Source organism: Chanodichthys erythropterus, chromosome 7 (assembly GCF_024489055.1).
Source record: "Chanodichthys erythropterus isolate Z2021 chromosome 7, ASM2448905v1, whole genome shotgun sequence".
NCBI lineage: Eukaryota > Metazoa > Chordata > Actinopteri > Cypriniformes > Xenocyprididae > Chanodichthys > Chanodichthys erythropterus.
Genome location: NC_090227.1, coordinates 25,781,600 through 25,794,203, shown reverse-complemented (window position 1 = coordinate 25,794,203; position 12,604 = coordinate 25,781,600). Strand labels below are relative to the sequence as shown.

The following is a 12,604-nucleotide window of genomic DNA, read 5'->3' as shown; positions in this document are numbered from 1 at the left end:
GTGTTTCTTCTATAGCGAGAAAGAGTAGAATGTGATGTGAATCCATGCCCATCACAGTCTTGCGAGGAACCGTCTGTTCCTAAGAGATCATGCTGCCGTGACTGCCAAACAAGTACCCACAATGCATCTCTATACATGCACATAAATACCCACACTCTACTTTCATATATACCAATGAATGAGTGCCATATTAATAAAATATTGTATTAACAAAGTTCTCCTAAAATACATCTTGCATTTGCCTCACATGGTGTATTGTTTTTTCTTTGTGTTTATCTTTAGAATGTGAACACCATGGTCAAATTTATGAGAACGGTGATGTATTTGTGTCAAGATCAAACCCTTGCCTCAACTGCAAATGCTCTGTGAGTCTACTTGTGTGTATGTGTGTGTGTTTGCCCACCTTGTGGGAATGAAATATAATTAGGGGCCAAGCCCCGAATGGGCTGTAGCCCCTATTGTAATTGTACGTTTTCCCTTTTATTATTATTATTCTTCCTCCCGAATGGGAGTCTATGGCAGCCCTATCAACGGAACATGAGAAAATGATGAAATTTGGCACAGTTGTAGAGATGCTCATGAATAGTGATTGGACCAAATTTGGAGTCTCTAGAACCAACTCTATAGCGCCACCACCAGTTCAAAATTTCAACATTCTAACGGTTTTAACATTTGAACTGTTTGTCATAGAAAAATTAAATTTAGTTCATCTGATTCGTCTCTTCATGCTGATGCTATTCAACTTCTTACATTAAGTCTCCACCCATTACAGTAGCGGCCATTTTGAAAAGTACAGTATTTGTTTTTTCGCTTCTCCTCCTTCAAAATTTGTCCAATTTTGTCCAATCTTTGATCAGATTATCTTTGGACTGAGCCGCACAGAAATGACTGAACAGATTTTTTTTATTCATCTTTGTTCAAAGGTTATGATGTCACGAAGTTAACGAGGTCGACCCGAAATTAGTATAGAGGCTGTATCTCGGCCAAACTTTGAGCAATCGAAACAAAAATTGGTACGCTTCATCAGAACCATGGTCTGAGGGTCTATGCCAAACTTGGGAACAGCGCCACCTACAGGTCATGAGATATGAAAAATGGCTATTTTGGCCAATAACTTTTGAACAGTTTGTCAGAAAATCAAGATCTTGGTGTCTATGGATTCCTTGGATCATGCCGAATCCGACGATACCGATTCAATATTGGATGTATCACGTGTCCGCCATTTTGAATTTTGTCATAAATTGCGATATCTTTTAAACAATTTGACATATCTTCACAAAAATTGGTATGTATGACCTTTAGAAGGTCGTGAAGGTACCTGAGAAGTTTCAGCACAGCGCCACCTACTGTTCCACAGATGTAATGATTATTTCAAAAACGCTTATAACTTTTGAAAACACTTTCCAAAATGTGTATGCTTCATGTCATTTTATTCCCTGGCTTATGCCGATTCCGACAATGTATCATTTGCCATTTTCCTTAAATGTACCTGTCTGCCATATTGAAGTAAATGAAAAACAGTTTTTTCGCTACTCCTCTTACAAATTTTGGTCAATTTTGTCCAAAATCAGCTCAGATGATCTTTGGACCGAGCCGCACAGAAATGACTGAACAGATTTTTGATATTCACTACCATTTCCGAGATATTCATCTCTGAATGTGACCTTGCTTGTGTTTGTTGTCTTATGCTAGTTAGCTTAGCACAGTAATTGCTTAGCATGCTAAACTATTGCTATTCTTTCTAATGTGGTCTTCAGTCAACAGTTTAACCAAAACTTAGTTGGCATTAAATAACTTTGCATACTAATATGGTTAACATGCTATGAAGCTTTTTTTTTTTTGTGAACTCTTTCTCACACTGAAACCTCTGCTTAGCATACTGATGAACTTGCATGGCTGATTAGCTCAATGTGTTACGCCATGGATCCCGAATGCTCTGCATCGTGGGTTCGAAACTCAGTGTGACACATGCCCAGACCGGCATGAGGTACTGTGGCAGGAAAAGATGCAGAACTTGTGTCTGTTCTAGGCATTCTGCCTAAAACTGGTCTAATCTGAAGCTATCACATGCAATTCCTTTATGTCCAAATTCGTAGTTATTCTTCTTCCCCCTGTATGGTAATCAATGAACCATAAGAAGGAAAATTATCAAATTTGGCATGCTTGTAGTGATAGTAATTAAAAGTAATTTGACCAACTTTGGAGTATCTAGGACTAAGTCTATAGCGCCACCACCAGTTCAAATATTCACTTTTGTAAAGGTTATAACTTTTGAACCCTTTGTTCCAGAAAAATGAATGTCAATACAACTGATTCCTCTCTTCATACTGATCACATTCAATATCTTTACATTAAGTCTCCACCCAGTACAGTAGTGGCCATTTTGAAAAGTACAGTATTCCGTTTTTTCGCTACTCCTCCTTCAAAATTTGTCCAATTTTGTCCAAACTTTGATCAAGTGATCTTTGGTCTGAGCCGCACAGAAATGACTGAACAGATTTTTTTATTCATCTTTGTTCAAAAGTTATGATGTCACGAAGTTAACAAGGTTTACCCAAAATTGCTATAGAGGCTGTATCTCGGCCAAACTTTGAGCAATCAAAACTAAAATTGGTACACTTGATCAAGACCATGATCTGAGGTTCCATGCCAAATTTGGGAACAGCGCCACCTACAGGTCATGAGATCTGAAAAATGGCTATTTTGGCCAATAACTTTTGAACACTTTATTAGAAAATCAAGATCTTGGTGTCTATGGATTCCCTGTGCCATGCCGGAATCCGAGGATATCGAATTCGTCAACATCGGATGAACCACGTGTCCGCCATTTTGAATTTTGTCATAAATTGCAATAACTTTTAAACAATTTGACATATCATCACAAAATTTGGTACATATGACCATCAGAGTGTCCTGAAGGTACATGAGAAGTTTCAGCACAGCGCCACCTAGTGTTCCACAGATATAATGATTTTTGCAAAATTGCTTATAACTTTTGAAAACATTATCCAAAATTTGTCTGCTTTATGTCATTTTATTCCCTGGCTTATGCCGATTCCGACAATGTGTCATTTGTCATTTTCCTTAAATGTACCTGTCTGCCATATTGAATTAAATCAAAAACAGTTTTTTCGCTACTCCTCCCACAAATTTTGGTCAATTTTGTCCAAAATCAGCTCAGATGATCTTTGGACCGAGCCGCACAGAAATGACTGAACGGATTTTTGATATTCGCTACCATTCCCAAGATATTCATCTCTGAATGTGACCTTGCTTGTGTTTGTTGTCTTATACTAGTTAGCTTAGCACAGTAATTGCTTAGCATGCTAAACTATTGCTATTCTTTCTAATGTGGTCTTCAGTCAACAGGTTAACCAAAACTTAGTTGGCATTAAATAACTTTGCATACTAATATGGTTAACATGCTATGAAGCTTTTTTTTTGTGAACTCTTTCTCACACTGAAACCTCTGCTTAGCATACTGATGAACTTGCATGGCTGATTAGCTCAATGTGTTACGCCATGGATCCCGAATGCTCTGCATCGTGGGTTCGAAACTCAGTGTGACACATGCCCAGACCGCATGAGGTACTGTGGCAGGAAAAGATGCAGAACTTGTGTCTGTTCTAGGCATTCTGCCTAAAACTGGTCTAATCTGAAGCTATCACATGCAATTCCTTTATGTCCAAATTCGTAGTTATTCTTCTTCCCCCTGTATGGTAATCAATGAACCATAAGAAGGAAAATTATCAAATTTGGCATGCTTGTAGTGATAGTAATTAAAAGTAATTTGACCAACTTTGGAGTATCTAGGACTAAGTCTATAGCGCCACCACCAGTTCAAATATTCACTTTTGTAAAGGTTATAACTTTTGAACCCTTTGTTCCAGAAAAATGAATGTCAATACAACTGATTCCTCTCTTCATACTGATCACATTCAATATCTTACATTAAGTCTCCACCCAGTACAGTAGTGGCCATTTTGAAAAGTACAGTATTCCGTTTTTTCGCTACTCCTCCTTCAAAATTTGTCCAATTTTGTCCAAACTTTGATCAAGTGATCTTTGGTCTGAGCCGCACAGAAATGACTGAACAGATTTTTTTTATTCATCTTTGTTCAAAAGTTATGATGTCACGAAGTTAACAAGGTTGACCCAAAATTGCTATAGAGGCTGTATCTCGGCCAAACTTTGAGCAATCAAAACTAAAATTGGTACACTTGATCAAGACCATGATCTGAGGTTCCATGCCAAATTTGGGAACAGCGCCACCTACAGGTCATGAGATCTGAAAAATGGCTATTTTGGCCAATAACTTTTGAACACTTTATTAGAAAATCAAGATCTTGGTGTCTATGGATTCCCTGTGCCATGCCGAATCCGAGGATATCGAATTCGTCAACATCGGATGAACCACGTGTCCGCCATTTTGAATTTTGTCATAAATTGCAATAACTTTTAAACAATTTGACATATCATCACAAAATTTGGTACATATGACCATCAGAGTGTCCTGAAGGTACATGAGAAGTTTCAGCACAGCGCCACCTAGTGTTCCACAGATATAATGATTTTTGCAAAATTGCTTATAACTTTTGAAAACATTATCCAAAATTTGTCTGCTTTATGTCATTTTATTCCCTGGCTTATGCCGATTCCGACAATGTGTCATTTGTCATTTTCCTTAAATGTACCTGTCTGCCATATTGAATTAAATCAAAAACAGTTTTTTCGCTACTCCTCCCACAAATTTTGGTCAATTTTGTCCAAAATCAGCTCAGATGATCTTTGGACCGAGCCGCACAGAAATGACTGAACGGATTTTTGATATTCGCTACCATTCCCAAGATATTCATCTCTGAATGTGACCTTGCTTGTGTTTGTTGTCTTATACTAGTTAGCTTAGCACAGTAATTGCTTAGCATGCTAAACTATTGCTATTCTTTCTAATGTGGTCTTCAGTCAACAGGTTAACCAAAACTTAGTTGGCATTAAATAACTTTGCATACTAATATGGTTAACATGCTATGAAGCTTTTTTTTTTGTGAACTCTTTCTCACACTGAAACCTCTGCTTAGCATACTGATGAACTTGCATGGCTGATTAGCTCAATGTGTTACGCCACGGATCCCGAATGCTCTGCATCGTGGGTTCGAAACTCAGTGTGACACATGCCCAGACCGCATGAGGTACTGTGGCAGGAAAAGATGCAGAACTTGTGTCTGTTCTAGGCATTCTGCCTAAAACTGGTCTAATCTGAAGCTATCACATGCAATTCCTTTATGTCCAAATTCGTAATTCAAATTTGGCATGCTTGTAGTGATAGTAATTAAAAGTAATTTGACCAACTTTGGAGTATCTAGGACTAAGTCTATAGCGCCACCACCAGTTCAAATATTCACTTTTGTAAAGGTTATAACTTTTGAACCCTTTGTTCCAGAAAAATGAATGTCAATACAACTGATTCCTCTCTTCATACTGATCACATTCAATATCTTACATTAAGACTCCACCCAGTACAGTAGTGGCCATTTTGAAAAGTACAGTATTCCATTTTTTCACTACTCCTCCTACAATTTTTGTCCAATTTTGTCCAAAATCAGCTCAGGTGATCTTTGGACCGAGCCGCACAGAAATGACTGAATGGATTTTTGATATTCGCTACCATTCCCAAGATATTCATCTCTGAATGTGACCTTGCTTGTGTTTGTTGTCTTATGCTAGTTAGCTTAGCATGCTAATTGCTTAGCATGCTAACCAGTTGTCATTCTCTTTAATGTGGCTCTTCAGCTATCAAGTTAACCATGAGCTTCATTAGCATTAAGTTAGCTTAGCATGCTAATATGGTTAGCATTCTAAGTAATGCTTTTTTGTAAATTCTTTCTTACACTAAAAGTTCTCTTCCACAGATTGTTGAATGTGCATCCTCAAGTAGCTCAATGTGTAAAGCCAGTTACCTGATGAGCTCTGCACCCCAAGATAGTGGGTTCGAATCCCAGGTGGAGCGGTTTTATGAAATAGTGTGTTTTGATTCCTTTACTGCCTCTTGGATTAGAAATAAATGCTTTTTGTTTCATGCTGTGTTCATTTTCATCTAAGCTTATGTACATAAGTTCTGAGTTCATTTTCGGCCGTAATTCTGAACCAGCTGTTTCATGTTTGTTCATTTTCTGCTGTTTTTCCTCTTCCTGCTCTGTATTGCGCTACAGCATGATGAGCTGCAGAATGATCTAAAGTAGTTATTAAATATAACATTCAGTGCAGTTTTATAAAAATTCTTCATTTTGAGTTCATTTTCACATGAACTAATGAACTTCTGCAGGTGTGCAAACATTCACCTGCACAGTGGCGCAATGAGTTGAGAAATGGACATTGGACCCGGAGGTTGTGGGTTCGAATCCCGTGTGGGGTGCCTTTATACAATTGTGTGTAATGAGTCATTTTGATACCTTTTTTATCCAAATAAGCATTGTACTAATCTTTATTCCTCTTGAATGAGATACAAGTGTTTTTAGTTCATTCCGTGTTCATTCTCTGAACTTCTATTAATTTTCATTTCATTTCCACCTGTCCTTCTGAACGAGCTGTTTAGCATGTACATTCAATTTCTGCTGTTTTTGCTCTTCCTGCTCCGTATTGCGCTACTGCCCCTTCTGGGGCTTGGCCCCGAATTGCTGCTTGCAGCTATATTTTTAAATTGAAATTGAAATTGAATTTAAAAAAAAAACTGTACCACAAACCCTGTAAAAAAACATGCTCACAAAAATAGGTTCAAGTATAAACTAACGCATACAGACTTTTAATAGTTGAGTGTAAATGTTAAATAAGTTTCAGTGGTCAAACTGAAATAGCAAAAGACATTTCAAAGATTAAGTTTTGCAGATAAAAATGGTGAATGTATGTTAAGTTTTTCAGCGAAATATTTGAATGTAATGGTAAATCATGCATATGCGGACACAGTGTAAATTTTCTTACAGGGGTCAAACAAGAGACTTCAAAAATTTCTGTTTATAAAAAGTTTCTATAATAAAAAGGTGACCAAATGCTATTTTATATCGCAAATGTTACATGAATTGTGTTATGCATGTTTCTGGGTTATTATACTTAACTAAAACTGAAACGATAAAAACAGTTTTGTAATAAAACAACTGAAATAAACTAAAACTAATGAATAAAAGTGAATAAAAACTATGTCAGGTGGGTGTTGTAGAGAATGCGCATGACGAAGGAATATCCAAAATAAACAGTCTTTAATAATACTCAGACCAAACAAAAATTAAACTGAAATAGAACATATACATGTTATACTATATATAGGCATAATTTAAAAAAAAGAAAGAAGATAAAATGACAAAAATACAACAAAATTACTTTAACTATACTTTTCTAAATATAAAGTAAAAACATAGATACATAAATATAAAAATAAAATCTAATTCAAAATCTTAAAAACTGTAATAGTATATCAATGATATACTTAAAGGGGTGGTTCACTTTTTTCACTTTAGTTAGTGTTTAATGTTGCTGTTTGAGTATAAAAAACGTCTGCAAAATTACAATGTTTGCAAGTTCATTGCAAAGGGAGACATGTTCTTTTAAAAAATTCTCTATGTAAGGACTACAACAATGGCTGGTAGGGACTACAACGAGCTTCTTCTCTGGTTAGTGACATCACTAACCCTAAAATTTACATAAACCCTGCCCTAGAGAACACAGAACAAAGGGGGTTAGGCCATAATGGGCTGCTTTAGAGAAGAGGTAGATTATTGTAGAAGAGTGTTGTTGCCATGCCGTCATTTTACACTGGACTGCTTTACAAATGGAGGTGGATTTGCACAAAATATTAACATGACGGCACATGCTAGTCGATAAGTAGAATCAACTCCATAAATGTATCCAGAAATGTACGGTTGCATTCTAAAAGTTGTAACTTCATCTTGAGTCTCTCCTTCAGTGTTTGACTCCAGTTTGAACAATGTAAGGCTGAACACCATTACTAACAATCGTCATTTTGGCTGTGTGAGATTCTCCAGCTTTGTTGTTGTTGAGCAACCGAAGTGTAAGCAGTTAAAGCTCCGCCCTCTTCTGGAAAGCGACCGGAAGCAGCAGCTCATTTGCATTTAAAGGGACACACAAAAACGTCGTGTTTTTGCTCACACCTAAATAGGGGGAAATTTGACAAGATATAATAAATGATCTGTGGGGTATTATGAGCTGAAACTTCACATACACTTCCTGGGGACACCAGAGACTTACAGTACAGTCCAAAAGTTTGGAACCACTAAGATTTTTAATGTTTTTTAAGTTTCGTCTGCTCACTAAGGCTACATTTATTTAATTAAAAATACAGTAAAAACAGTAATATTGTGAAATATTATTACAATTTAAAATAACTGTTTTCTATTTGAATATATTTCACAAAGTAATTTATTCCTGTGATGGCAAAGCTGAATTTTCAGTATCATTACTCCAGTCTTCAGTGTCACATGATCCTTCAGAAATCATTCTAATATGCTGATCTGCTGCTCAAGAAACATTTAATGTGTACAATTGTACAAAATATTTGTGTACAATATTTTTTTTCAGGATTATTTGATGAATACAAAGTTCATGTTTATCTGAAATCTAATCTTTTACATCTTGTAAAAGGGGCATTATAGGTCCCCTTTAACACTATTACGTTTACATTCATGTACATAGCTTTGTGCTGTTTAGTTTTACAGTACCAAATAATTTACTAAAGTACAAAAAATGACTAAGTGCTGAATTTTAAACATGTCATGTAATTTGCCCAACTAAACAGCTTTTAAAGGATTATTTCACTTTCAAATTAAAATTTCCAAAAAATGTACTCACCCCCATGTCATCCAAGATGTTCATGTCCTTATTTCTTCAGTCTAAAAGAAATTAAGGTTTTTGATGAAAACATTCCAGGATTTTTCTCCATATAGTGGATTTCAATGGACCCCAAACGGTTGAAGGTCAAAATTACAGTTTCAGTGCAGCTTCAAAGGGCTTTAAATGATACCAGACGAGCAATAAGGCTCTTATCTAGCAAAACGATTGGTCATTTTCGAAAAAAATGTAAATGTATATGCTTTATATAAACAAATGATTGCCTTCCAAGTGGTTCTGCCAAAACCGCACTTTCGTATTATTCAAAAAGCTTACGTATGTCCTACCCTTCCCTATTCTAGTTACAGAAAAAACGGAACTGGCGCTGCGTTCGTTACGTAAGTTGAATAGGAAAGAAGGCATAGGACATAGGCGTAGGATTTTTTGAAGAATGCGAAAGTGCGGTTTTGGCAGAACCACTTGGAAGGTGATCATTTGTTTATATGAAGCATATACATTTAATTATTTTTTTTAAAATGACCAATCATTTTTCTAGATAAGACCCTTATTCCTCGTCTGGTATCGTTTAAAGCCCTTTGAAGCTGCACTGAAACTGTAAATTTGACCTTTAACCTTTTGGAGACCATTGAAGTCCACTATAAGGAGAATAATCCTGGAATGTTTTCATCAAAAACCTTAATTTTTCTTCGACTGAAGAAAGAAAGACATGAACATCTTGGATGACATGGCGGTGAGTAAATTATCAGGAAAATTTTATTTGAAAGTGAACTAATCCTTTAACATGTTAAACTGGAATGAATGTGTTTATTTGCAGAACAGTCAGGTGTCGTGTAATCCCATTCAGTGTCCAAACACCCCGTGTCCCAACCCCTACAGGAGACGTGGGGAGTGCTGCCCTACCTGCTCTGGTACATGCTCACAAGCACATTTGAACTCTTTAATTATAGCTCTATCATTTCTATGTGACTCCAATGGTTCTGGAACTGCTTACTTGCACAGTAATTTGTGTGCTTTATTGTGTCCTTTGCAGTATGTGATGTGGTCGGTCGGCCGTACAAAGGCTCCTTCAGCACCGTTGATGGCTGCCAGACCTGTACATGTCAGGTGCTTCTCTATCACTTACACGCATAATGTATTACATGTTAGTGGATGAAATTACCCTATAGTTTGCATCTAACTGTGCTGTGTTTTGTATTTTGCTCATCAGGGTGGGAAACAGTCGTGTGTAAACGTGCAACAGTGTCCTCAGACGTGTCAAGATGGTGTGAAGCCACCGTTTGGCTCCTGCTGCAGAGATTGTTCCCGCTGTATCTTTAAGGGGGAAGTTGTCCTAAATGGCCTCTCTTTTCAACCCCCCCGTGACCCCTGCAGACGCTGTGTGTGCAATGTAAGGCTGTGAGATGATAATCTGCATTTCTGTTTTGTCCTTGTTTGGATTCATCGACTGCAAAGTTACAAATAGGCATTGTACATTAGAATATTGTAATTATTATTTAAAAGAAATGTATATTTTATATTATGAAAATGCTCGTATTAGTGACTTTTGGACTGTCTGATACATTTTCCTGCTCTCTTTTACTCTTTTTTTCCCCTCACACACTACTGTAAATGTAATGTGCTTGTTGTTTTACATTGTTATTACTTATTACTGAAAGTAATAATTTTATAGTTGCATACCACCACTTAATTAGTGTTACTTATATCGTTGTCTGTAAAATGTACGCCTGAATGTAGGTTTGCAAAAATTGTAAAAAAAAAAAAAAAAAAATTTAGAAATTGAAACAAGTGTTATGTTGCAAATCCACAAAGTAACATGTTTCTTCACTCATTACAACAAAATGTAATTTTATTACACAACAAGTGTTATTTTATAAATATTTATACACTATTTTAGCATTATTAATTTTTATTTCAGTTTTAATAATACTTTAACTTCAGTTTGTTTTATTTGAGTTTAATTGCCAAGACTACTAGACAACACTGACAAAAGCTATACTATAAAACTATACAAGTTTTAGGGCTGGACAATATGACGATATAACATTGATATAAGTGATTACGCGGATTTAAACCTACCTATATTGTAGTTATATAAAATATTTACAGGCAGATTTGCTTTATGTGTCTCCCCGCCGTCGAAATCAGGCACACATAAATGTCAGGAAACACGATTCCTGGCTGCATGTCAATATCCATGGGTTAGGTTTATTTGACAAGTTGTAAGGAACACATTTAATTCCAACCTTTAGTGTAATTCGTTAGTTTTACTCGTGTTTTCGCAGTTTCCCCTGTTAAATCCAGTCATGCAGCAGGTTCTTTTGCCACTCAGTCCAGCTGAGGGAGCGCGCTTTCGGCGGGAAAGAGACGTCGATGCATACCCTCTATCCGCTTGTTAAGTCATGACGTAAGGAACGCCGTTTCCGGGTCCAAGCCTTGACTCGTTTTACTTGAGAATGCCATCGACGGCCGTTTATGAGCGCTATTTATTAATTTTAAACATCAATCATTTTAAAAAGTTAAACATTTTAAATACTTACAGTCTACACAACAGTCTCCGTGCTTACAGCGTCACAGATATTAATATTTTAACGATTCATAAAAGATGAATCATTGTCTGGCGATCAGGAATTTTGGTATGGAGATAAAGGTTATAATTATATATTTTTTGTAGTATTCCACCACATCGTGTATGTATATTAGCACCATTTGTTGTTTTCTTGTGGTATGAGATAGAGCGTTAGGACCCGGAAGCGCTGCCGCGTGACGTCAGACTTAACAACCGGATTGGAACTGTAGCTACTGTGCCAAAGACCATAGAATAACACAAGACATGTCACTCGTATTCTTTTGAATGGGAGAAAGTGTAACGCGCAATATGGCGGAATAAGTCCCGCCTTCTAAATAAGAGCCAATCGCTGACTGGTAAAGTCATCGCGTCACTTCAGCAGCCGTTAGAATCACCGGTTTCTATAGAAACACTCAGATGCGCATTTAGGTCTGCGCATGCGGATTGGCTTGATCCAGCCTAAAAATTTTATTTTTTTTTGTCATGATTCAAGCGTTTAGAAACTAAATTTATGAGCCGGTTGTTGTTAGATTTCATTGGTGATTTCAAATATGAAATTTAATCGTAAGGTTGGCAAACAGTTTTGGAGAATTTGATGTTTCCCCATTCAAAGAGATTGCATGATGCCCAGGATTCCCGAGAGGCGTTTCAAAGATGGCCACCGAGTGAAATGACTTGTCTTAAAGGGACTTTGACTGTACTTCGACGGTCGATGATGACGTAGAGCAAGAACACAAGGACGTAAGATCAAATAACACAAGACGTGTCACTTCTATTGTTTTGAATGGAGCCTTCTAAATAAGAACCAATCGCCGACAGGTAAAGTCATCGCGTCACTGCAGCGGCTGTTAGAAGCACTGACGCGCGCCTTCGAAATGAGGCACAAGAGACTCGCATTTAGGTTTGCGCATGCGCATTAGCTTGATCCAGCCTGAAAAATACAGTTTTTTGTCATGATTTGAGAGTTTGGAAAAAACATTTATGAGACAGTTGTTGTCAGATTTCATTGGAGATTTGATATATGAAATTTAATCATAAGGTTGGCGAACAGTTTTGGAGAATTTGATGTTTCCCCATGCAAAGAGATAGGAGCTGCATGACGCCCAGGATGCCCGAGAGGCATTTCAAAGATGTCCGCCGAGTAAAATGACTTGTCTTAAAGGGACTTTGGTAAGATCGCTG

At 36.9% G+C, this 12,604-nt stretch overlaps 1 protein-coding gene across 1 annotated transcript in view; it reads left to right on the top strand.

The window, feature by feature from the left end:
* The window catches only part of LOC137022913 (kielin/chordin-like protein), a 99,840-nt gene that overhangs the window by 35,734 nt on the left and 51,502 nt on the right, over positions 1-12,604 (top strand). Inside the window, exons 7-11 of the mRNA XM_067389382.1 lie at positions 16-112; positions 283-365; positions 9,671-9,764; positions 9,887-9,960; positions 10,064-10,243. Of these exons, the coding sequence (XP_067245483.1) occupies positions 16-112; positions 283-365; positions 9,671-9,764; positions 9,887-9,960; positions 10,064-10,243 (528 nt within the window). The remainder of the gene's footprint in view (positions 1-15; positions 113-282; positions 366-9,670; positions 9,765-9,886; positions 9,961-10,063; positions 10,244-12,604) is intronic.